The 25,312-nt window shown below is 40.7% G+C and overlaps 1 protein-coding gene across 10 annotated transcripts in view; it reads right to left on the bottom strand.

The window, feature by feature from the left end:
* Window positions 1–25,312, bottom strand: part of ccdc88ab (coiled-coil and HOOK domain protein 88ab) — a 63,881-nt gene that overhangs the window by 13,313 nt on the left and 25,256 nt on the right. For all 10 annotated transcript variants that reach the window (XR_013901035.1, XR_013901036.1, XR_013901037.1 and 7 more), the window contains exons 4-23: window positions 22,307–22,376; window positions 16,304–16,362; window positions 15,435–15,518; window positions 15,168–15,308; window positions 14,338–14,510; window positions 9,144–9,225; window positions 8,453–8,611; window positions 7,886–8,032; window positions 7,643–7,787; window positions 6,881–7,059; window positions 5,778–5,915; window positions 4,487–4,670; window positions 4,194–4,324; window positions 3,732–4,025; window positions 3,259–3,441; window positions 2,527–2,805; window positions 2,153–2,277; window positions 1,774–1,912; window positions 932–1,108; window positions 684–845 (exon numbers count right to left, since the gene is read on the bottom strand). Coding sequence is in view for 6 of the 10 variants with exons in the window: in XM_080287986.1 (XP_080144112.1) it covers window positions 684–845; window positions 932–1,108; window positions 1,774–1,912; window positions 2,153–2,277; window positions 2,527–2,805; window positions 3,259–3,441; window positions 3,732–4,025; window positions 4,194–4,324; window positions 4,487–4,670; window positions 5,778–5,915; window positions 6,881–7,059; window positions 7,643–7,787; window positions 7,886–8,032; window positions 8,453–8,611; window positions 9,144–9,225; window positions 14,338–14,510; window positions 15,168–15,308; window positions 15,435–15,518; window positions 16,304–16,362; window positions 22,307–22,376 (3,051 nt within the window). In the remaining 4 variants the exon portion in view is untranslated. The remainder of the gene's footprint in view (window positions 1–683; window positions 846–931; window positions 1,109–1,773; window positions 1,913–2,152; window positions 2,278–2,526; window positions 2,806–3,258; window positions 3,442–3,731; window positions 4,026–4,193; window positions 4,325–4,486; window positions 4,671–5,777; window positions 5,916–6,880; window positions 7,060–7,642; window positions 7,788–7,885; window positions 8,033–8,452; window positions 8,612–9,143; window positions 9,226–14,337; window positions 14,511–15,167; window positions 15,309–15,434; window positions 15,519–16,303; window positions 16,363–22,306; window positions 22,377–25,312) is intronic.

Raw genomic sequence — 25,312 nt, 5'->3', positions numbered from 1 at the left:
CCGGGCAAGGCAACAGTGCAAACAGGGCAGTACACAGTGGAGGCTATAAAGGCACGATGCAGTGCCATCCAAGTCAGAACGGCTAACAAAGCTCTGTTGCCTACTATATGCATGGTTGCCAGCTTTCTGCAAAGTCAATTGCTACAGAACCCAAACTCTCTGTTCTCAAGAACTGAGTAGAGAGCTTCATGGAAAGGGTTTTAATGGCATAGCAGCTGCATTCAAGCCTTACTTCACCAGACAGAAAAAAATGGTTGGATGCAGTGGTGCAAAGCACTCCACCATTGGACTATAGAGCAGTGCAGGCGTGTTCTCAGGAGTGATGAATCACGATTCTCAGTCTGGCAATCCGATGGATGAGTTTGGCGGTTGCCAGAAGAACGGTACTTGCCTGACTGCACTGAGACAAGTATAAAGTTTGGGTGATGCGGGATTTTGGTGTAGGGCTGTTCTTTGGGAGCTGGGCCCAGCCCTTTAGTTTCAGTGAAAGAAACTCTTAACGTTTCAGCATACAAAGACTTTTTGGACAATTTCATCCTCCTAACTTTGAGGTAACAGTTTGGGGACGGCCCCATCCTGTTCCAACATGTATCATTCTCTGACTTCACAAATGCGCTTCTGGAAGAAGTGTGAAAAATTCCCCATAAACACACACCAAGCTGTGAGAGGTGTGACGGGATTACCTGTAGTTTGGCATTCTGCGTCTGTAGCGTTGTATTGTTCTCCTGTAAAGAGGCCGTCTGCCTCTGCACAGCCACTATCTGAGCCTGCAGGTTGGAGTTTTGGGTTTCCAGTTGTTTGAGTTGGCTCCTCAGGGCCACCTTCTCAGCCTGCAGAGTAGCATTCTGGGAAGACGACACATGATATTAGACAGGAAAATATAGAACCAAAATTCACACCATAATTCATTCCTGACAGTATCTAAACTCACATTCCTCTCCACTTCAATGAGTCTGTCTTTGACTTTCAGCAGTTCTCTGGTTGCTTCATGGCTTTCTTTCTCCCATTTACTGACAGCCTGAGGGTCTTCCCCCACTTTAGGGGGCGAGCTCTGCACCATCCTCTCCTCCTCCTCTCTCTGCCGGAGCGCCTCGTAGTTTTTCTTCACCTGGGGATGAAAATAGTAAGTCAACAAAATTAAACATTTCAATTCCTGCGACCGCCTGTTCATGGCTCATGTTTTTTCACAGCTTTGGATTAGATTTGTGTCAGCAGGTTCAAAATACAAACACCTCCCTGAAGGAAAGCAGACATCTCCTATAGCACATCAGCCCTTATAAATAGATAAAGTGCAGACAGAAACGAAGAGTGGATAAAATAAATAATGCATCGGCCTTGACAAGTCTTCGATGTTTTCATTGTTTCTAGCGTTTGAGTGTACGAGAAAGATGCTGGGACACGCTGATCTCAAGTGGACAAGCAAGCATATTCAAGTTTTTAATAATGGGGTTTTCTTTAATGTGGCAATGCTAAACATCTGTAAATGAACAAGTTTTATATTAAAGTATTTTTTTTTAAAAAGGAGCCAGTTGACATGGTTCAGGCATCTAGTTAGGATGCCAGATGGGAGGCCTCAAGAGACAGAACAGGCTGGGGAGTTCGGGAATGCTTTGGGATTGCCCAGAAAGAACTAGAGTGTGGCTGGAGAGAATGACATCTGGAATAGTCTCGTCAACCTGCTGCCAGCACAACTCCACTTTAGATAAGCAGAAGACGGCAGACTCACAGATACAAATCCATATTTTTAAAAAATTCATTGGTTGTGTTACAAACCGTTTTCAGCTCCTGGCGAAGCTGCTGGTTAAGGTTGGAGGACTCCTGCAGTCTTGCCTCAAGTGCAGCAATTTTCTCCTCTTTGATCTCCAGAGTTGATTTCAGGGTCGACTCCAGTTTGGTTTCCAGGAGCTTAAACCTGACGATAAAGGTTCAGGTCAGTCCAGACGAGTGTTTGTTTTTGCAAAGTGAGTTTGTGAAAGAAACGCTGTTTAAAATCAAAGCATGTCATTTACACCTCACCAGACTTGATTCATTTTAAGCCTTAACTTTAGTGATTGTGCTTTGTAATAATTCTGATTCCAAGCAAGCTGACAGGCTTCTCATACGAGCTGAATTTGAGGATGGTTTAGCTTTTGTGTGCAGATATAATATTCACCTGTCGTCTGAGCTCTCGTCATGCAGGAGCCTCTCTTTGTTCAGTCCAATCTTTTCCAACTCATGGGTCAGTTTCTCAAGATCATTGGTCATCTGCTGAGTCCGCAGCTTCTCACTCACAAGCTCCTAAACACACAATTACATGCTTTTGAATTCCATATTAGCAACAGACATATTATTAAAAATAACCCAATCAAATTGGTTGCAAGGTTTATTAAAAGGGATATAAAAACAAATTTTTAATCACAAATTCTTAATTTTATCAATATTTGTTTCAATACACAATGAATGGCCTCTACAATATATAAATCAAGAGGTTTAATATGTTTTGAGATAATATTTGCAGATGTCTGATAGTCTAACAGCTATTTTTACCTCTCTGAGCGTGACAAGGGTCTTCTTATCGATCGTGGCCTGTTTGACCAGCTCCTTTTTCTCCCTTTCCAGGTCCTTGACTCTCGTACAGGAGTCCCTGAAAAAGATCATCTCCTTGCCCATTGTCCGATTTTCCTTCTCCAGGGTAGTGATGCGCTGGTTGCTATCATCCAGCTTTGAGTCGCGGATCTCAGCCTGCTGCCTCAGTCGCTTGTTCTCCTTTTCCAGGAGCTTTTTGTCTTTCTCTAGCTGGGAGCTTTCCAACTCCAGAGCCTTGTTCTGGAGGAGAAACGAATGTAATGGAGAGCAGATGGTTAAATATGATTTGGGATTACTCTTTGTCTAAATGCCTTGTTTGGCTGAACTTGGACAAAGATTTGCTCAAAAGGCCAAAAATGTATACGACAAATAATCTGGGTTAATCCAACTCAGCTGGGAATCGCGCTATAATTTCAAAATAAACTAAAAAGAATCAGAGCGGCAGTACAATGCTCCTTAAGCACCAGATCATTTTTCACTTTTTTGATTTATTTAGGAGAATTCAGTCTGCTGAAACTACATTTTTTGAGCCAGTGTGACTGACCCCATTAATCAATGCCAACAAAAGTAACAGACGCCTAAAGCTGTCCCACTAGTTGCCATATATTTGAGCTGGACAAATAACTGCAAGTTCCTCAAAATACCTTTAATTCTTTCATTTTCAGTCCATTTCCACATTTAAGCATTACCTACCTCCTGCTCCAGCTGCTCGAGACGTTTACTGGAGATCTTGAGCTCCTCCAGGTTACGCTGGAGGGACTGATTCTCAGACTCCACCTCTTGCAGCTCTGCCTCCAACTGCTGGATCTTCTTGCTGCTGTTCTCTAAAGCCTTCTGCAGGCGCTGGTTCTCAGTATCTAGGCCCTGGTAGCTCACCTGGGAGAGGAATAGCCAGATTAGGAAATTCAAATCATCTATGAACTAGTTGTGCTTCTCCCTGAAGACAACTATATGTCAGATCCCCTGTAACAGCATTCAGTGATAATAAATTACAAAACTAAAACGGATTCTTCACATTCTTAAATAAACATCATCTTCGTTTGTGCCGAGATGGCCACTAATCTTCATTTGCATATATCTGCTTTATTTCTCAAAGAAATTTATTCCCACAGTTACATCTCACTGCTCTTCAATCACATATGTACCCGCTGTATGACCTGTATTACCTCTAATCTCTCAGTCTTCTTAGACGAGGCTTTGAGCAGCTCCAGACTGCGTTTCAGTTGGCTCTTCTCGCTCTCCAGCTCCCTGTTCTCGGCCTCCAGCTGAGCAGCCTTAGCCCCCGCCGAGCGGAGACTCTCAGCTGAGCGTCGAAGCTCCAGGTTCTCCTGCTCCAGTTGAGTGTTTTCTTTTTCCAAAGCCTCCAGCTGGAAGGCCATGTTTTTCAGGGTGTCCAGCTTCTTCTTGAGGCGGCGGCCTTCTGCCTCAAGCTCACTATTCTCCTTCTCCAAAGAAGCCACCTAAACACACACAGGAAACAAAGATGAGAAGCAAAGCATTTGGCAATACCACCAAATTCTTTTCATCTTACTCCAACAATTGCTTCCAAAAAAAAAAATAATAAATCTGAATGTGAGATAAGATAAGAGGATGAAAACTTGCAGACACTGTCACAAAATGCACCTGACCTTTTCACAGGTGATTCCAAGACTGGCAACTTTCTTCTGCAGGCTCTCGTTTTCCCTTTCCAACTTCTGTATCTGAATTTCCAGCTCTTCTGCTCTCTCTCCTTTCTCCTTCATAACTTCAAGCTCTTTGCCTGCAAAAATAGATGTTTAACAACAACTAGAATGTTTATCCATAACATTTTTATAGCACATGAGGAAAGATGAGGGGGGGAAAAAAAAAAACAAAAAAAAAAAAACCTACCATTACTAACTTGCTGTAATGAACCATAAAAAATAATAAACATGTCACTTACGCAGCTGTTTCCTTTCAAACTCCATCTTATTTAGTTTGGCAGTTGTCTCACAGATCGACTCGTGGAGAATGCGGTTCTCTTTTTCCACATCCTTGACCCGGGCCTCGGCACCCACCTGGCAGCGCTGACGCAGAGACGACACGGTTTGGCTCAGGTGCTTGTTCTCCTGTTCGAGACCCTTCATCTGGAGAGCACATATCAGTTTTATTGGAGGCTAACAGACAACTTTAAGATAAATTATTTACTTTTGGGTGAATTCTATGCTTAGTGACCATTTTTGCAACAACTAGCTTGGCTGCATGAGCCAGTGCTGGAGAAAGACTTTCATTTAGTTTCTTTTAGTCTAGTTAGATAAACTCATTAAAATTCAATTGACATCAAGAAAGAAAACTAATGATGTGTTAAAAAAAAAAAAAAACAAAGCAAAAAAAACCAAAAAAAAAAACCCAGAAACTTATTAGGAGTATGCAAAGCTGTTCATGTATTTTGGAACATCACATTAGCCACATCTCATTATGTTCCCAGCCAAGTGCATAGATTTTGCTGCAGTAATCCCAGTGTTCTCTCTGTGTAGCTAATCAAGGCCGGATTTTACAAATCAGACACTTAAACTAATCAAAGGTGTCAGATTTAGGTCTAACGGCTGCAAAGTCCCTGCAGACGGGCAGCGAGCTAGTGCATCTGGGCGACAGAGTGCCAGAAATCTGTTCAGTCAATAAAACATTAGTGGAGTTTCCACTAAACAGTTTTTTGGAGCCAAACGCAAATCAATTACACAAAGATTGCTTTCAAGAAAACTAGAGACTTCAGTAAATTACACAGCCGTGTAGTAGTCGTGTTGTTTTAATGAAATTTCCAGGAATGAGAGTCAGTAACGGTTTTGTGGAGAGCACAGCGTCTATGTCAGAGCCCCATTTGTATTAATGTGTCTGAGACTGTCCAATAAACTGGAATGTTAATTACATTTTAAAGGCACAAAAATATTACGCAATTTGTTTTCAGAAAAGCTGCTCTCTAAATCAGTCAGTGAAGTATCATTCTTGAAAAGAGGCGCAAGGGGAGAGATTTAAATCAAAGTCAGGGCTAGCTTTCCAAAGCTAATTAGCTTTTTACCAAAAACTTTCCACTCCAGGTTATTATTTTTTAGAAAAATATATTTTTGATATTTTAGGCACATTCACAACTGAGTAGGATGTGACCACTCCAAAATATATTTGGATTACTGACTTCTAAAAATTGTGCATATTATTTTTTACTGATGACGTGTCATTTCCTGTAAGCGTGTGCGTACCTGTCTCTCTGAGTTTTCTCTGAGGGTTTCCAGAGTCTTCTCCAGCAAAGCCTTCTCCTTCATCAGGTCAGTACTGAGAGATTCGGCACTGCGGAGCGACTCTCTGTCTGCTGTCAGTTCGCTCTCCAACGACTCCAACTGCAAACAATAATTAAAGCAAGTTTGCGATTTTTGTTCTTGGGAGTTTTTCTTATTCTGTTACAGAATAAGAAAAAGATGCACAGGAGATGGTCTTGCAGCATCAATTGTGTGGACGACATATCATAGTCACAAAGATGGCAATGCAGTTATTAATCTGTAACAAATGCTGAATACGTCACCTCATTCTGTCACTAATCTGCAGAGAGACACATAGAAGCAGCTGTTCACACATTAAAAGTAAATATTACTGTGGCTCGACTCTTCCAGCAGCTGCATTCACATTTTAATGTGCTCTGGCTCCTCAAGCCACTCAGAAATCTAACTCTGAATTTTCTCTTTGTGAGAGACGAACACAATTTCAAGCCTTTTATTCAACGGCCACAGAGAGAGGCTTATGTTTCTGAAAATAGCTGAGAGACTTCTCTTAGCAAGGGGCACTGGTGTGTCAAACACTGGAAAAGAAAAGGCAATGCAGGGCTCCCCGGATTTATAGGTTTGCTTTCAACCTCCCATCCACCCCTTTCTATACCCTCTCTCCTCCTTTCTGTCCATTTCCTACTGAGGGAAGAGGTCTAGAGTCAAGTACCAGGATGATATATTTTAGAGGAACTTGGTGCAATATGCTAATCTGATAAAGGACATAAATTTTAGCCTCAAAAAACGATGTAGAGCTGCAAATCTATACTAGAACACACACAGAATACCCACTTTATTTCAGTCATAGAAATGAACAGTGAACAGGACCTACATGTGAAACTATATATCCAGTTTTTATTGGGGAGGACTTGGGGTACAGGCAGGCATTTCTCCTTCGAATAACATAATCGGAAGCATAGTTGTCTGCGTAACTTTATTGAGTCATTCGACAAACATCAGATATGTTTAATCCAAACAGAAAACAGGAATTTACTTTCAGCTAGTTCCCAGAGAGAACAATAATAAAATATGACGTCAATTCTTACTTTCTTGCTCAGCTTCTGGTTTTCCTGGTTAGCTTTGACCAGTTTTGTCACAGTGTCCTGACTGGCCGCTGCTCTGAGTTCCTCAACCGTCTTCAGCAGGGTCTGGTTGTCTTTCTCCAGCTTTAGCAGACGGCTTGACGTTAGCTCATTCACCTCCTCCCCCAGAGACTTCTGAGGGGCTGAAAAATATGGATTACAAATAGCAAATGTTAACAACTAAATCCAAAGAATTCTGTTTTGATTTTTGATTAGTTCGTTACCAGGCCTCTGGAGAACTTCAGTACATGTTGAGGAGCTAATTTAGCCATTTAAATCAGCTGTGTTGATTCGAGGACATCTAAAACCTGCAGGGGCACCGGCCCTCGTGGACTGAGATTGCCCACCCCTGCACTATGGTATAACTTTACAGGTCTTAAAGCCTTTAAAGTGCCATTTTAACAAACAAACTCCCACACAAAGTCTTTATCCAGATCCCTGTCTTGTTAAACCTCTTAACCACTCTTATAATCCAAACGCACTGCTGATCTTTCAGGAGCGCTTGAATATTACTTACAGGTCTTAACCAAGTGGAAAGAAAACCCAGTGGAAGCTGACAAATGCACAAGGGCCATAGAGAAGACACCAGGATTAAGAGCCAATGACCACAGTCTGATCTGTCGGGCCATCTGAACCCTTAATCTTGGTGAACTCAGGTGACTGTCAGCAGCATTTTAACTCAACATGCTATTTTTCGACTTTTCAACTCCGTGGCTCTCCTCTAACCTTCTGTTAGCTCTGGTGTCTTTGATAATTGTTCCAGCTCCCATCCAAGGTGCAGGGATTCATCCATGCTCTGTTTCTGGGCCATCTCAAGCACAAGGTTCTCCTCTAACAGCTCCTTCATTCGCTTACGGTCCATGTCCCGCTCCTGGGTCATTGGGGATATAACAAATGTTTTCATCACTATTTGTACTTTCCAAATAGTACCGATACTGAAACACTGAATTAAAAAACGTATCATCATACCATCTCCAGGTCGTGGATCTTTGATTTGATCTGTAGATTCTCCTTCTCCAGGAGATGTAATTTGTCGGACCGGGTCCTGCTAGCATCTAGCTGCTCCTCCAGCATCGTCTTAGTCTCCAGCAGAATCTGGTTGTCCTCCTTCAGCTCCTACAGAAAAGCCAGCAGGTAATAAAAGGTGAACAACAAAACTACAACTTGGACATGTGCTCTCTTTAAACAAAAACGTAAGATTTAAATTAATATATTGCATAGACTGGGCTTACACAGTTTTACATATGCATGAATCTTTATATATGTGAATGGCACAAAATATTCATCTAGAAAAGTGTTTTCTGTTAGATTTATAGTTTTTATTCAAGAGAGCACTAACAATAGTTCAATTTCTAATTCAAACATCAATACTTATTTTTTAAAAACTAGCAGTTTGCAGTGAACACAGATATTGCAGTATAGATAATAAGATGGGTCTCATACTGGTTGCATAATATCACAACACTGCCAACATAAACTAGAGTTATTAATATTTGGCTACGAGATCATGTTTGATCTGTATGTGCAGCCCTGTACCTCAACTCTGGCCTTGTAAAACTCGATGTCATGAAGTCTCTCCTTGTATCGGCTCAGCTCGCTCTCCAGCTTGTCCACGCGTATCGCTTTCTCTCGGAGCGAATCCAGCTCGTCACGATAGGCCCGAGCCGACCGAGCATCTGACAGCAGCTGATAGCTCTGAGGGAGTTGGCAAACAAATGTACAGCATGATAATGTGGATTCATGAAACAAAGAGCAACTGACAAAGAATTTCATGGACAAAGATGCAAACAACCAAAACATGCATTAAAGAAAAAAAAACAACAACAACAACACTCAGTGAATCTGGAATCTTGTAAAAATATAAGCTATTAGCAACTTTAGCAAGTTTCTTCTGCTATATAAACAGATCAGGCCAGAATGAACTCGCCCCACAAACACCTCTGGAACCACAAGAATTACCCTCATGCACCTTGTTTACTGCAGTTCACCAGTCAGCCTGTCGCCCACTCCCTATCAAAAGCCATGTGAGGCTGCTGCTTCACTAAAGATAGCTCCAATAGCCTGTAATGAGCTAAGTCACCTGCTGACTGATTAAATCCTGGCAGAGCTGCACAAACAGAGGACTTAGAGGCACAAGGAGCAGGTGGAGGGGACATGTAGTCACATGAATGTTTGTGTGTTTGTGTGCATGTAGGTGCACAAGCATGGACGTCAGTGGAGACGTTACCTCTTGCTGAAGTCTCTTGAGCTCGACCTCCATGTTCTCAAGCTCCTGCCTGGTGTCCAAAAGCTGCTCACTCTTCTCCTCTCTGCAAACAAATGAGAAAGGTTAGCAATGGGAAAAAGGTTAGAAACATTAAGCTTTACACTGAAAAATCCCATGCCAAAGGGTTTTTGTACTTTTTGTTTTTAAGTGTGGATTCCTATGTATATCAGTTCTCGGGATGCACAAGAACATTCCCTTAGGGCTGTTTCGACTTCAAAGCTTTCAGCTACAGTTAATCATTTACAGGTGGAGCACAGAAATGAATATATGAACAAAATAAATGATCAGAAAAGTAGTTTCAGTAGGTAGACAGAATGTCAAACTTCTTTTATATTGTGGGCCACATGCAGCCTACTTTGATCTTAAGTGGGTTGGATCAGTAAAACTCCCTCTGTGTCAGTGTAAAGAAGTTTAACTACACATTTAATACCTGAAACACCTAAGTTAATACAACACTAAGTTCCAGTTTTTCTACATGATAAAGAAATGCTGCTGTAGTGAATGAAAGAAAGCATGACTTTACACAAAGTTCTAGAAGCTATTTGCCCATACTGTCGTGTAATTATTAAAACAGGAAGTCTGTTAATTCACAGAAAAGGTTTAACCCCAAAAAATGTTTTTGGTGTCCTATGAAGGGCCATGGGAGAGCTCTTCATCAGTAGGAAGAGTTGTAAAATAATATGAAAATACAGTTAAAAGTCCAAAATTTGTGCCCTGTTTTAATTTTCAACGCTGCCTATCGGACTGCAGCCTTTGCCGGGCTGATCTTGGATTATGTTTGATACCCTTTAGTTTACGTAATTTGAGAAGCTTCAAGAAGTTATAAGTATTCAGCAACAGGCAGCAGGAATGTAAACCGAGTTTCAGCAGTTAGATCTCTTAAAACCACCGTCAGCTACTTGAAGGCCCCGATCTGTTTCACGTGCTAGTTATGCTCAAATTCCAGCTTTGATTGTTTTTGTCTGAGAAGCTTCTTTGCAATCAGCAGTTATGTAGTCTTTAAAAAAAAATAAAAAATACAAATCTTTTGATGCTCTTAAATCTTTGTGTGACATGTGTCATAGTGAGTAATATGAATCAGTTAGGTATTCAGTCCAATGTATGACTGTGCCACATTTTAGGAAATGCCTCCCAGGCATTCTTGTAACGTTGTGTCCATGAGAAAGGGAAGAATAACCCAAAATTAGGTTTTCAGTTGTGCCGTTACTGGGACAGACGCATAAAAATATCCTATCGTGCCTGGTGTGTATGACCTGTAGCTGTCAGGAGCGTCTTTCCTGCGTCTTGCCCTAAATTTGGTGAGTAATAAACAAACCGATTCTGCTTGACAGCACATTTTGAATAACAGCCAAAGGAAAACAGTCACAGACAAATGAAAAACAGAGTTCAAGAGATTGCATGTCAATCTTTCCCTGAGACTAAAACCCCTGGTGCACTTTGGAGCCAAAAAATAAAAAGAGTGACATAAAAACTGGGATGGAAACTACAGAATTCAATTCATTACTCTTTTTTCGCATCAACAGTTGGGTCGATCTACTATCCAAGACTGTTCTGTAACATTTATTTCAATGACAGTGAAGTAGGGCAGCCTGACATTTGCTGTCTGTGTTGCAAATTCTCCCAGCTCCTTCCACAGAGGGTAGCTTTGAAGGAAAATAACTGCATTCCTGAGATGCTGCTCTCTGTGTGCATGTGTTTGCATGAATCCGCTCCACTGAACATTTGATGGACTATTTGATTACTGCTCTCTGGAGTCTCTGTCCATCTGAATAATAAAAAGCATCCTTTAATTCAGGCATTCTCGTTCACCTTCTTTCTTCCAAGGTTCACGTTATTCTGTTTTCATTTCATCAATTAACTCCCTGCCAAAAATCAAACACCTGTCAACACCACCCACGGAGATAGTTTTGGACTCTCATTGTGAATGCATCGCAGTCTGGTGCTTATTTGACTGGTTTAACACGCCATGCATGCACAGACAAACAGTTGTGTTAGTTGCCATATTCAAGAAGCCAAGAAACAAAGAAACCTTTATTCTTAGTCTAACAAATATCTAAATGTCCTCCATCTGTTAGTCTGGTGTTATTTTCATAGCTTTAATTCTTTGTCATATAAAAAAGAAGTATACTCTTGTCTAAGAACAAACAAAAGCATTCTCAATAAAAATACAGCTTTAAAATGAAAAGTTAGGACACCAAATATGGTTATGTTGAAAGATTTGTTGTGCTTTTCAATCAATCTATATCATTTAGATCCCAAAATGTAACAAAATATTACTTTTTACTTTTCAATATTTCTATCTATATGATTCTAGAACATTCCAAATTTATATATCTAGGTGAAGCTGTAATACCGCTATATTAAAACTAATAAGCTTTTGGGGGCAGATAAGTGGAAATAGCACAAAAAATGAACAAAAACAGACCACTGTGGAAACAGTGAAACATACCCCCCAGCTCTGACCTGGTCTCCTTCAGACACAAAAAGCAGACACACACACACTTATATGGAGAGACACTGTCTGTGTATGTGCCTGCATCCATAGACACAACAAACAATCTTCCTCTCCCTTAAAGACGGCACAGAAATCATGTGACCAGACTACATCAGAATGGACAGACGGACCTTTTTGTTCCTTGTCACAGCTCATCACATGGCAATAACCTTTCTATCACAGACACAGCAGCACTATAGCAACACTATAGCAACCAACAAACAAAATAAATCTTGCTCTTGTTGTATTGTGCCCCTTTTTAAGTTAACTGAAGAGATTATAAATGTGGGTCAAGGAAGGAAAGATAAGCGAAACGCCTACAGTGATTGATGGCGACCCATTCCCGCACAAGAACTAAGACAAATTAGTTTAAGATCATTCAAGGTGAGATGTTTTTAATGTGACAAGGAAGTGGCTGATCGGCACCTCAATCTAAGATACAATCAATTGTTGAAGAACCATAATTTAGTCCTTTAGTTAGGCCTCATACAAACATTTCGTTTAAACAAAGGAAACAAAACAACGCATCCTTCGACAAACAGGAATCTACCCTTTTGACTAATCAACAACCTGTTTAAACTGGAGTGAGTCGACAGTTAAAACTGAGAATGAGGCTAATCCATGACGTAGCACATTAGCAAATATTGCCTTATAAGAGACCAAAACCCTTTAGAAGTGATAGCCTACATTATACATTAACAAAATGTGAAGATTATATAATGTGAGCAGAACTCACATCCCAGCTCTAAATCCTTAAAATTATTATTTGGTAAAATAAATATATTTAACATTTCAATAAGAACACAGACAGCAGCTCACACTGCATGAACAAGCCTGCAATGTTGGTCATTTGTTATGGAGTTCTATCCATGTAAATTAAGCTTTAGCTGGTAGGTAGTTGGACTTCTCTTTTTCTATAAATTTAAGAAGTGCTCAGGACTTTCTCTGACTCAAAATGGGTCTTTGTGTAATAGATGGCTGTCATTTCTCTTAATTTGATAAAGAAAATGAGGGTACGCTTGACTAAATGAAACCTACATGAACAAAACTACTTGAGTCCTGGTGATTTTCCCCCAAGTTAACCTCTTTGCGGTGAGCTAACATTTTTGTCAACACAGGGCTTGCACTCATTTAAATGCTGTTATGGTGACAGATTCACTTCTTTCCAGCAAATTAGATCCACTCAAGTGTGTAAACAATTTCCTTGACATAGTCTATGTCAGGACTGATAACAGCCTATCACAGGAATCCAATTCATGATTATTTCAGCTGGAACAGAAAACATGAAAATCAACCTCTGTAGAGTAAAACAGTTCCTGCAAAGTTGTTAAACAACACCAACTTCAAGGCACCAGCCAGTCTGTCAGGACAGGTACAAGTTAAGTTCATTCGTGCAGCACTACAGGGAGTGCAGAATTATTAGGCAAGTTGTATTTTTGAAGAATAATTTTATTATTGAACAACAACCATGTTCTCAATGAACCCAAAAAACTCATTAATATCAAAAGCTGAATGTTTTTGGAAGTAGTTTTTAGTTTGTTTTTAGTTTTAGCTATTTTAGGGGGATATCTGTGTGTAGGGTTAGGGTTAGGGTTACAAGGTGAACAAGGAGGCCATGTCATTAGTTTTTCTTCTTTTATGCCCTTTCTTGCCAGCCACGCTGTGGAGTACTTGGACCCGTGTGATGGAGCATTGTCCTGCATGAACATCATGTTTTTCTTGAAGGATGCAGACTTCTTCCTGTACCACTGCTTGAAGAAGGTGTCTTCCAGAAACTGGCAGTAGGACTGGGAGTTGAGCTTGACTCCATCCTCAACCCGAAAAGGCCCCACAAGCTCATCTTTGATGATACCAGCCCAAACCAGTACTCCACCTCCACCTTGCTGGCGTCTGAGTCGGACTGGAGCTCTCTGCCCTTTACCAATCCAGCCACGGGCCCATCCATCTGGCCCATCAAGACTCACTCTCATTTCATCAGTCCATAAAACCTTAGAAAAACCAGTCTTGAGATATTTCTTGGCCCAGTCTTGACGTTTCAGCTTGTGTGTCTTGTTCAGTAGGCTTTCGAGCCTACACAGCTTGGAGTAAGACAACGTGCATGAAGAGGATGATGTGGACAAAATACTCACTTGCCTAATAATTCTGCACTCCCTGTAAAATACTTCCACTTGAAGTGAAAAGTTTTCTATTCTAACTGATCCATGTCAGCCATTAAGCCTTTGTCTGCTGGAAAATTACAGCACTTTAAAAAAGGAAACTCTATTATTCATAAACCACATTTAAAAGGCCTCTAAGGTTTCTGAGAATGACTTCACTTTTTCTTCTTTTGTGTGTGGCTCATAACAACAACGAAAGCTCGTGCAACTAATAAGTGGGCCAAGTGGAAATGGACTCTTTGGATAAATATCCAGTTAGACTGTATCCTTTTCTCACAATGAAGGTGATTGCTGATCACGAAGAATCTGATGAAGTTCAAATACTGATCCTGATGACCGTGCAAGATTTTATCTGCCCAGTTCAGATCACATTTGTGACACTTGCAACAGTAGGAAACAAAATTGGCACCCACAGAGATCCATTTACAGTTCTAGCTTCTTTTTTCTGTTCCCTGTGCTTAATTTAGATAATTATTGAAAAAGCTGATATGGTGGTTGCACTCACAGTTCCTGCCGAAGGCGTCTTATCTTGGCCTTGGCATCAGCCAACTCCACAGAGAGGTGCTGTCGGCTCTCAGTCCTCCTCATACTGGGAGAGTCACCGGGAGACTGGGTTGAACAGGGAGCCAGTGGAGAGAGCTGCACACAGTCTCTCTCCTGGGTAAGCTCGACTATAGTCTGGATGGGAGCAGAAAATAGAAGGTGAGGTGTTGTGTAAGTGCTAAGAGGGAAAAACAGAGGAGATTCACTGATTCAACGGAAGGACTCCCACCACCCAAAAACTAGAACAGAATAAAAAGTGCACACAGTCCCACATACAGCCCATTTTGATCTACTGCCCCCGACAGGAAATGGGATTTTAATTGAAAGCGGCTGGACTACAGTGATAATCTGGAGGCTATTAGAACCCCCTGACACACACACACACACACACGCTGTATCTGTCATTGGGATCTGCACCCCATGGGTTGGAAACTCAATGACGCACGAAGTCAAAGTCAAACATACACACACACACACACACACACACACACACACACACACACACACACACACACACACACGCATCCATGCGACAGTTAACAGTTTCAACCCTTCCTTCCTGAGGTTTCTCTTGTGTGGTAACATGAAAAAAGGAAAAATTTCCACATAACCCTGTTCGAAAGTGACCTAAAGATTTTCATCAGCAAATCTCCCCCAACAACAGAGAGAATTTCAATTCATTAAATTTTCTACACTTCTTTGTTCTTTGGTCTGCATTGTTTATGTACTTTGTCATTTTACTAATAAGCCTAAATAAGTGTATATTCACACACATATACAGTATGTCATTACCTCAAGCTGTGTGTCCCTTTCATCCACCAGGCGCTTGAGGTGGAAAGCCAGGTTTCTGGAGAGGCTGTCCAGATCCTCTGGAGGTATTTCACCACTTTCCAACCACTGCAGGTCCACTACATTTTCTTGGTTATGAGTCACCTAAAATTACCATCATATTGTCAATAAAGCTTTAGCGAATAGTGAATGTAACAGTGAACACCAGCTGAAAGGTTTAGCAAGGCTTATAACATTTTCTCTTTTGTGTTTGCTGTGGAGGAGAAATACCTCTTGGATACGTGATGCTATGGCAGCTTTGGTGTCAAAGTCCAGAGTCTGGATACGCTCAATGTACTCTTCCTTCTTCTCACACTGTAAACAGAGAGAGGAGGATGCAGGGGCAAAAGTTAAATCTCTAAATCTTCAATGAGAGAAGAAGAGCACGATATTTGAGATGTGACATAGTTGATACTGTAAGTTTAATTGGGGGTCCAGAGGAGGTTAGCAGGCCAACAATGTAAACATGAGCTGAGTGTATTCTTATACATCAGAAAGATGATAAGAGCAAAAACAGCTGAGACAGGCTCTTGAACTGAATAAGAAGATGCAAGAAGATGGAAAAATGTATTTTTTTATTTTTAATGAATAATTCTGATTAGTAGCTAGGCATCTGTGCGTTTTAATGCAGCCTTGTGGTAGGCACATTATCAAGTCAGAGTTAAGTGCATGAACACAGGTGCAGCTTCATTTGAATAAAACAATGGAGTTTGTGAAAGGTCAGTGGTTTTATCTGACGTGCAGTGAGTAAGAGCTGAATGCAGGCTTTGTCATAAGACAGGAAAAAGGTCTGCATTGTCATTCATTACACAGCGTTAGTTGTATCAGAGTTAAAGCTGGCAGTAAATCAAGGAAGACTGGACTAAACAGACTTAAACTCTTCCAAATGTGTTTTTTGGATTGAGAATTAAATTGCAAAAGTATGACCACTAAAAATGACACAAATAACAATGATATCTATTTGACCTCCTCATAAAATATCATCTTGAGTTGATAGTCGTCTTTTATGAATCTTCTTAGTCCATACTTTCACAGCAGCATGAAACCTGTATCAAATGCACTTATGTGGAGTGTTTAGGTCGACTACACTGAGCTCTTACCTGGACAGCACAGCCTAGTAGCAACAGCAACAGTTTCTTCATCTCTTCCAGACCTTGTGCTGAAGGAAGACATAGGACACAGCAGGGGAATAACTTTAAATATGTCTGCATAAAAACCCAAACAAAATTCCTGTGGAAATCAAAGATCATTTGTTACGTGTGTCTTGTTACTCCCTTTATTTGTCTGGCTTTGTGTTCAGTTTTTGTGGTTTATTAAGGAGTAAAAACACAGAGGTTAGTTAATTAGTGCTACTGATTGGTGTTTTGTTGATAGCAGTGGAAGTATTTTCCGTAGCCTCTTCATCACAACAAGCTCAGATCGATTGCATGATGTAGGTCAGTAACTAACTCATAAATTAAGCTTTACAAACTGATTTTTTTTTCAATTAGTAATAAATTTATCTTAAGGTTGTGTGTCCTTTGGAAACAGGGCTTCACACGACCAAATTCCCTGTAAAAATCAAGATGATGTAGGTTCAGATTAAAACATCAGCTTCATCTTATTTTAAGACAGGAATAAAATCATTCCCACATTTACTTCCAATAAGCCTAAATTCTTGGGTTGTTCCCATTTCCCCTTATAAAACCTTTCCTCAGATACAGTGACACGATGTTTTCCACAGCGCAGTAGGCTGGCAGGGTGAACACCCAGTACTTCCACATGTCAGGACATATTGTCAGAAACTGCTGAAACCGACAAACAGCTGCTTGCCTGCTCAACAGGCCTGAGCTCATCTGTGTGATTTGGGACTGAACAACAGCAAACCAGGTGGTGCATGTTTGTGTTTGTGTGTGTGTGTGTGTGTGTGTGTGTGTGTGTGTGTGTGTGTGTGTGTGTGTGTCACACACTAACTAAGTGGTATAGTTAATGCTAGTTAAGGGCATCTGTGTCTCTCTGTACTAAGACTGTGTTCCCCCAGTTGATAACCAGAGTGTGTGTGATAAGCCAGCTCATCCCGCGGCCCAGGGGGGCTAGCAAGGGCTAAAAATGTCCCGCTAAAACGATCATAAATCCAGATTAGTGACAGCATGTTCTCGATGTAGGGTGGTCTGCTTTATGGGCCAATCATCACAGCTAAACAGCAGGCATACACAAGGACAATTTTCATTGACAACTTTAATCTTCGTGGGACTTTCCAAACGACAAAAAAAGAGAGATAATGAGATGAATGAGTGATGAAAGTACTTTTCATGAAGGACTGAAAAGTACATGTTTGGAGTGGGTTGAGGTGGTTAAAAAAAGCTGTGGAAAGCAACAACTTAAGGGCATTTCACATACAGTGTGGATACAAACGGCACCTCTGAAATCCACACAACCCGTAGAAATGCAGACTGGCAGGAAGCGAGCGCATACCATAAACATAAAACCATAAGTGGCCGCAAAAAAATGACATGGTACAGACAGAGAACAGAGAACAGTGGTCAGCGTTTGCTTGGCCTAGCAGTCAGCACAGCACATGCTGCTTTCTATGTGAAAGAGCTTTTTAAAGCAACAGACACTGTTGTCGCTCCAGGATGGCAAAACAGAGACTCCCATTGCAAGTGTCTATTCAGCTATTTTACAGGTTTCTCTATACAAATCAATTATGCTTCATTCATCAGTCTTGAATCAGAGGCACAAAAGTCAATATTATTACAGAGTAGCCCTGAAGCTTTTGAGAAATTACCAGACATGTCAGAATGCAAATGAGTCAGATCAGATATTAAACTTAATCTCACAGCCCCCGTCTGTGTGACAGCCCCCGCCTCTCTGCCGGCTTGCACGTTGTGAAATATCACAGGTAATAATCCGGTGTGTTCACTGCATCCTGCCTCTAGGATGCTCTCTCTCGGCATCCTTCCCTAAAGCAAGTGGAATTTTGCCAACACCGAAAATCTATCTTGTGTGCCAACTGCTTGACAATGTCAGGACCCAACTGTGCCAACATTTGCAGCATTCATATGTGAGAAAATAACTTTCAGTTATGTTAAATATATAGTGAAGCAGGTCTCTTTTTCCCCCCTCTCTTTTTTGAGCATTCCAGCTAGTAGACCTGGAGCTTTGCAGCAGCCTTTTTTCTTCTTTAGGCACTTATTATAGAGATGCTTCAATCATAATATGGAAATTCTCTTGTAATAGAATTTGTGCTGAAGCGCAACCAAGGAAATGAGTGGCAGGTTGTTGACAACTCAGAGGGAAACTTTCTAACCTTCTGGTATAGAAATCAGTCATAACAAGGTCAGGTGTTTTTCCACAAATCCACTGTGCGTGTGACCCAGACATGGCATGATGTCATGAAACATTTTAGAAAAAAAAAATCAACTGAACATTTATGTCACTGCATTTTAAGTATATATTATCATTAATTAATAGTAAATACTCTTAACTCTTAATAACTGTCTCTAGAAAATAACCAGTGCTGTTTTAAGAATGAATACTGAAGTGTGCTTAGTCAGTCACTCATTATGAAGCACACAAAAAAGTGAATTTGGGCCTAGGAGGGTGACAGATAAAACTAATTCTCAGAGCCACTGGGCTTAACAATAGTCTATTAGAGCCACAGGAACCTATTCTAGTCAGGGAAGGGATTTAGCTCAGCAAATCGACTGAAGCAACCAAGGAAAGATAAGGGGCCTCATAGGATAAATAATTTATACCATCAGAGAGAGCAACCGAGAGACAGAGAGAACAAGAGCGAGAAGCGGTAAAGAGGGAAAGATGAAAGGAAGAGACACAAAAGGAGGAAAGCACCACAGCGCACAAGCAACACAAACACAAGGGAAGAATATAGAAACACAGAAACCAAAAGAGACAGAGAGCAGGAGGAAGGCGAAAAGGCAAGGTTGAAAATAAAGAAAGAAATCTCCCTCCAGCAGCAAAGAGGTCGCCTTCAATCTCTGCTGGCTTTTTGTCCTCCATCACTCTCCTCCTCTCTTATCCAATCACTTCATCCACCCATTTATTCTTTGCAACACACATCCACCCATCCTTCCTTCCTACCATCCTCTAACATTGTTATAGAGGATCTGCACCTTCTGAGACTGAGCACACTCATCTAGGCTTCCTTTTTCACCACCTTTCCCTCCTCCCTCTTTTATCCTTTAGGCAGGAAACAAAAGGTCAGAAGGACAGTTACCAACCCTTCTTCCTGCAATGCCACAGCAGTGTGTGGGAGGATGTGAGTCAATTATGAGGAAAAACAGAATTGTGTACTTCCATGCAAGCTCTGTCAGGACCCAATGGCATGCATGTCAGTAATAATACTGGTACATGCAATATGATATTGCTTTGACAAGGTGCCAGAGTCTATTCAACCCATCTCACTGGAGCAGAGGACAGGGCAGAGTTGACTAAACCTTACTTAGAGATCATTTTAGAGCAATTGTGCTTTACCCAGCATTTCCTGCACATAGATTTTATTCAGGCAGGCTACCCATTTATATTAATAGCCACCAATCCCCCAGCTCTCAGAGCTAACCCAACACTGGTTTCCTCTCCATCTACTCTGCTTATTATAGACGCACAACTGACCACAACATAGTAAAAATAGGCAGAACTTTTTTCCTCAGTTTCAGAGATTTTCATATCGGATTTTCTTGCTTAAATATATTAATTCATAAAATAAATATTTACACTATATAAGGTATTTTTGCACATGGTGAAGCAAAGTCCTATTTCAAATCTTATGCAAAGACAGTAAATTCACACAAATACACAGTGGGTGACACACAAACAGAGGTAAACGTGCATCTCCACAAAACGAAAATATTTCAGCCTCAGGAACACAAATAGTCTGAGTGCTCCTACACAGTGAGGACAACCAAAGCACTGTGATCGATACTGATTTAGACTTCGAGGAAATCCACTTCTGAACTGATGTCACCGGAAACTATTTTTATGCCTACACTTTTATGCCCCTCGTAGTTTACGTATGAGTTTTCAGCATAGAGTTAAAGAGGGCTTCAGATTATGGCGTTCTTCAATATAAGGGAGCATACTGTAGGTTTTAGAAATGCTCCAAAAACACTCCACTAATTTACCTTTAAATTTTGTCTGATGATGACTCAATCAGCTTTGTTTTTGGCTGGTGTCAGTGAATAGCATTTTCCATTAGGAGTGATGAAAAGAGGATTATAACTATAAAAGGCCACTCAATTTGCCCAAGGAAAGCAGCTATAGATTAGCTAAGATATTAGTGATGATAATTCACAGACTTTAAAACAGACTAAACAAAGGAGCTACTCTGTTTTTCTGACATGTGCACATAACCATACTGACCAGACACTACTTGCATGCACAAGGGAGTGTTTGTCTGTGCATATAACCCTGCATGTTTATGCAAGGGGAACTAGGGTTAAACCAGAGCCTTGAGGGGGGTACTACAGTGCATTCCCACTGTTCACTGTTGTGAAGACACCCCTCCCCCATCCACCAAACACACATGCATGCACTCACACACATGGAGAGCTGTCCCCTGCCCCCCCTAATGGGAGCATAATAAAAGCCACATGGCCAATGACTTTCAGCTGGCAGTCACTGAGCCAGCAGCCAAGCTCCACAGCTAGCACTGGTCTGACTGGCTGCTACCTTGCTGAGTGATTATCTGATGAGCTACAAGGTAAAAAGCACTAGATGAGTGAAGTCTTCCTGCTTGGTCTGGCCCACTTACATGGAGCTTCACTCCACTCGTGCAATGGGTCGACCTCGGTATCCTCTTAATATTTCCTTCAGGACTTCTAAAGGCTGCTGCGTGAGGCTGTGAAAGACTGCCAAGGTGCTGTGAAAATGGCAGTGATGTATTCAAACAAACAGACAGGGGCTGACAAGGATTAATAAACACCAAATAAAAGCAATTATGAAATCTGGTGCCAGTGATCCATACACAAAAGTATTCACTACTTGCAGCCTCTTATTGTTCATTTATTTACCTTTCATGCTAGTAGGGGCATATGAGAATTAAAAAGGGTAATTGTGACCACTAAAGAGTGCTGAAAACCCAAAAATAACAAACTGCTGTGATGAACGTATGATAAGGCAGCTGGGGGAGGATGGGTATTTAAAAAGGTACAGATCTTTCAGCAACATCTGTGACCTGAGCCTGGAAACAATACACTGAAGAGCTCATGATTAAAGTTGCAGACATCTACACAAAAGCTCTGAACCTTTGTGTGGATACTGTTTTCCCAAAGTAGAGCAACCAATCCAATGATCTTTTGTGTGTCTACTGATCTACACTGGCTGAACCCCCTCCAAATTATATATTTTAATACAGATGTATTTCTGCAACCACTACGGCATACTCTTAAATGATGACCTGCTGTTAGTTATCTTCTCCTCAGTGGCTTACTTAAGTTCATGCTGGAGTATCAAGTTGGCACTTAGGGCTGGACAAGTCAAGCTACATAAAATATTATCATGGTGTTCGAACACTTGACTCTGCACGATTGTTGCTTTTAAGGCAACTAAGACGTATTAAGTTGCATAGCTGGGAGCACCAGGTCAAAGCCTTGATGCCAAGGGGTTAAATGAATTTAACACTTTGGGTAATAGAACTCTACAGATGTGGCCGTGGGCGACTTGCTTGTGGTGGAAAATGTGTGTACAAGTTTTCACAACACTTTCTGAGAATAGAGCTGCAGAAAGATTGTGAAACCTATAATTGGTCCACTTCACATCGCTGCAAAAATATGATCAACATTTTTCATTTTCTGCTGTTACGTTTCGATTCAGCGTGGGTTATGAATGACATTTAACAGCTCGTTATTGTGCAGAAAAAGAAAATAAAGGCACCAAAGAGAAAGCACACATGAAACATCAAAGCACTGGATAATTTTAACAGGATTAAATTTGCATTCTGATGAAGTTTGGGGAGCTCTGCAATGTTGAATGTCCTCTTAGTGAACTGCCTGCAATGCACTTACTACCAGTGCCACTCAGCTAGAGTCAAGTTAAAACCGGCACAGGACGGGTCAGACCGTCAGTCTGTATAATGAAGACGTACTGTTTAGTACGCTGGCACTTACCAGAGAGGGGGTTCCGGCCCAGTATCAGCACATTTGGTAAAGGCATCATCACCAGCTGTTGGAGACACTCCTGTCACACAAAGAAAGAAAAAAAAATGTTCAGCAAGGGAGCGCAATGTCAAATATTTATTTTTAAAAAAAGAATTATGGAAAAGAAATCAAAGCAACTAAATCTAAACCAAGCCCAAATGTTACTTTAATTTGCCAGAGTTCTTGATTATTGGACTCTAAATAGCTTTAGTAGCGCTACATACGTCTATCAGAGGATACTACCATCCAAGATTATCTTTTTTTTTAGCATTGATTGTTTATCAATACATGGCTACATAGCAATAATTGAAATATTACAAGTATGATGCTCAGAGATTTGACAGTGTGGAAGTAGGAAGGTGAGATCCTTCCAAAGAAAGACAATTCTTAAATTTTTAAGAGTTACACACTGGGTGAGGCCAGATAAATCAATAGTATATGGCTAACCATGAGATTTCGTGCATTGGTAGTGACTGCATATGTGAGATGATGCAAGTGGCAGTGGTGTGCATGTGGGTTAAATAGCTGGTGTGGTTTATGCCGCAGGGCCCTCTACATTCACATTTCAATCATCATAACCAAAATGAAACCAAACCAACAAATTACACTCAGGTAGACAAATGCACCAATGTGTACATCTGCACATACTGACAATGTTGGTGTTGATGCTTTCATTTTAGTCAAATTAAAGGTGCGGCAATGGTACAAAAACAGCTAGAAACAAATGACTTCAAATCATCATAATAATAAGATGTCTAATGCCATTTAAAAGGCTATATAAATTTCCTTTTAGAGGTCCACAACCATAAATAGATCATTTTTCACCCAAACTTTACATTGCTGCTCTCTCTCTGTATGCAACTCTATTCTAGACACAGTGTCTTTCAGACCACCTTTCAGAATAGTTCTGTTTGCCTTGCATGGTTGGAACAAACAATAAGACAAAAGACTACTGTTGGCTAACCGTAAACCTCATGAGAACACGAGTAGCCATCAGCCAGTGGAGCCAGAACCAGAATCAGGCAAACAACGAGAACCTGCAACAGAAGACACTGTTTGGATGCCCTTACCATTTTCTCAAAGACCCGCACTGCAGCAAAAAAAGGCAACATGGAAACAAACCAACTCCCTCCCAGTCCTTGTTTACTGGTTTAAAATTGGTCTTAAAGTTTCCCCAGTTTCTGCCCCTTGCTGTTAAAATGTTGACATAACTTTGGCCTCTGGGCATATAATTATACCCACATTAGCCATGTAACAAAACAGCACAGAGTATTTTCCTGGTAGTGGTGTGGAAATCTTACTATAATACATGAAATCTGTCTTTTTCTACCAGCTCCTCCTGGACCAGTGGCTGAGCAACAAATCTGGCACGTGAGAACTTTAGTATTTCTGCACCTAAAACACCTGATGAAAGCACCCTATTATTTTAAATTAATGACAACATCATTTATATCCACAAATGACATATGATGTGATGACGCCATCATGGTGCCAATCAACCACCAAGCAGCAGACTAAAATTACCTATTTTCATCATATAAACAGCATCTACCAGCCCTATTTTTTGTGATCAAGTATATCAGTTTGGACGAAGCATGAAGAGGTAAAAATAATAGTATAGCCTGGGCTTGTAGTAGTAAGGAGTCATCAATGTCTGGCATTTAACCAAGACTTGAAGGTGCAACCTGAGCTACTGTAAAAGAATAAAAATGTTGGTCTGTAGGGTGCTTGTTCTCTGCCGGAGGTCATTAGGCAAATGTATTACCCGGCGATACAGACAAACAAAACAAAAAGCTGGACCCCAACAAGGTGTTTCAGACACCTAATAACAACTAGTATTTTCTGAAGTAGACAATTCCTTTTGACATGGGCTTTGTAACTTCTGCAGATATTACACATGCACAAAAAGGAAAAAACACAATAAATGAAAGTGGACAAGATAGGCAAAAGGTAAAATATGGCCTCCTTAAAAAAGGGAAAGAAAGGAAAGAAAAGAAAAACAGCAAACTGCCATAAAGCAACATCTGTAAAATTCAGAAAGTTCCAGCTAACCATCTGGTAGAAACTGTACACAGCTAACTGCCACAGTGTTCATGGTCTAAACTTTTAGAGCAGTATAAACCAACCCTAAACCACATGTCTGATTGCAAAGGAAGAGATGGGTTCTTTAAATAGAATATACATAAAGGTCAGCTAACTTGAATATTTCATACTTACCTGATGGCAGAGAACAACTTGAACTCATCTGACCTGACAGTCGACTATTCTGTGCAGTGCACTGCTGCAGTCATGACAACGAGGCTTATATTAGTAAAGGGTTTTGCAGAAGTTCTGCGTGTGCAGTAATTAACTGCTCTATACATACTCTGTGACCTCACCGTAGAAGGAGAAAAAAAAAGAAAAAAAAACTGACATCACTTGGTGGTGGCTGGCTAAAAATTGAACCACATCTGTTGCTGCTTTGAAACATTTCCAAAATAATCAACCAGCTACATTCAGCTGATGAATTCAAAACTGTATCCCTGTATAACTTAGGGAACTACACAATAGGATATAATAGGAACTAAAAAACTACAACTTTTGGCCAATTTCACGTTTTCATTAATAGGCTCTCTTTACTGAGATATATGAAAATATGCATATATTTATGTACACACAAGAAATTTCTAGATTTGCTTCAAAATCTCAGTGCAGCTTTTCCCATCTCCATATAACTGTTTGTACACATGGCTGCAGTTTGAGAAACATGTATGGGCCAGTATATTTTTCATGTCAAAGGAAATTTAAGGAATTTAAGGAAATGTAAGTTGCAAACACAATTTCAGCACTATTATCCTTATCAGAGTCCTGCAGCAGAAGCAGCAGCTCTGACAACCTTTGTCAGCCGTTTGGATTGATGAAGAGAGAGAGAACCGCCGGTTCACACAGGAAGGTATACAGAGGATGGGGTGACAGATGTTCAGTGCATTTCTCACA

The sequence above is a fragment of the Astatotilapia calliptera genome, chromosome 13 (genome assembly GCF_964374335.1).
Source record: "Astatotilapia calliptera chromosome 13, fAstCal68.1, whole genome shotgun sequence".
NCBI classification, from domain to species: Eukaryota; Metazoa; Chordata; class Actinopteri; order Cichliformes; family Cichlidae; genus Astatotilapia; species Astatotilapia calliptera.
The sequence above is the reverse complement of the archived record's forward strand: the minus strand, read 5'-3'. Positions and strand labels throughout refer to the sequence as shown.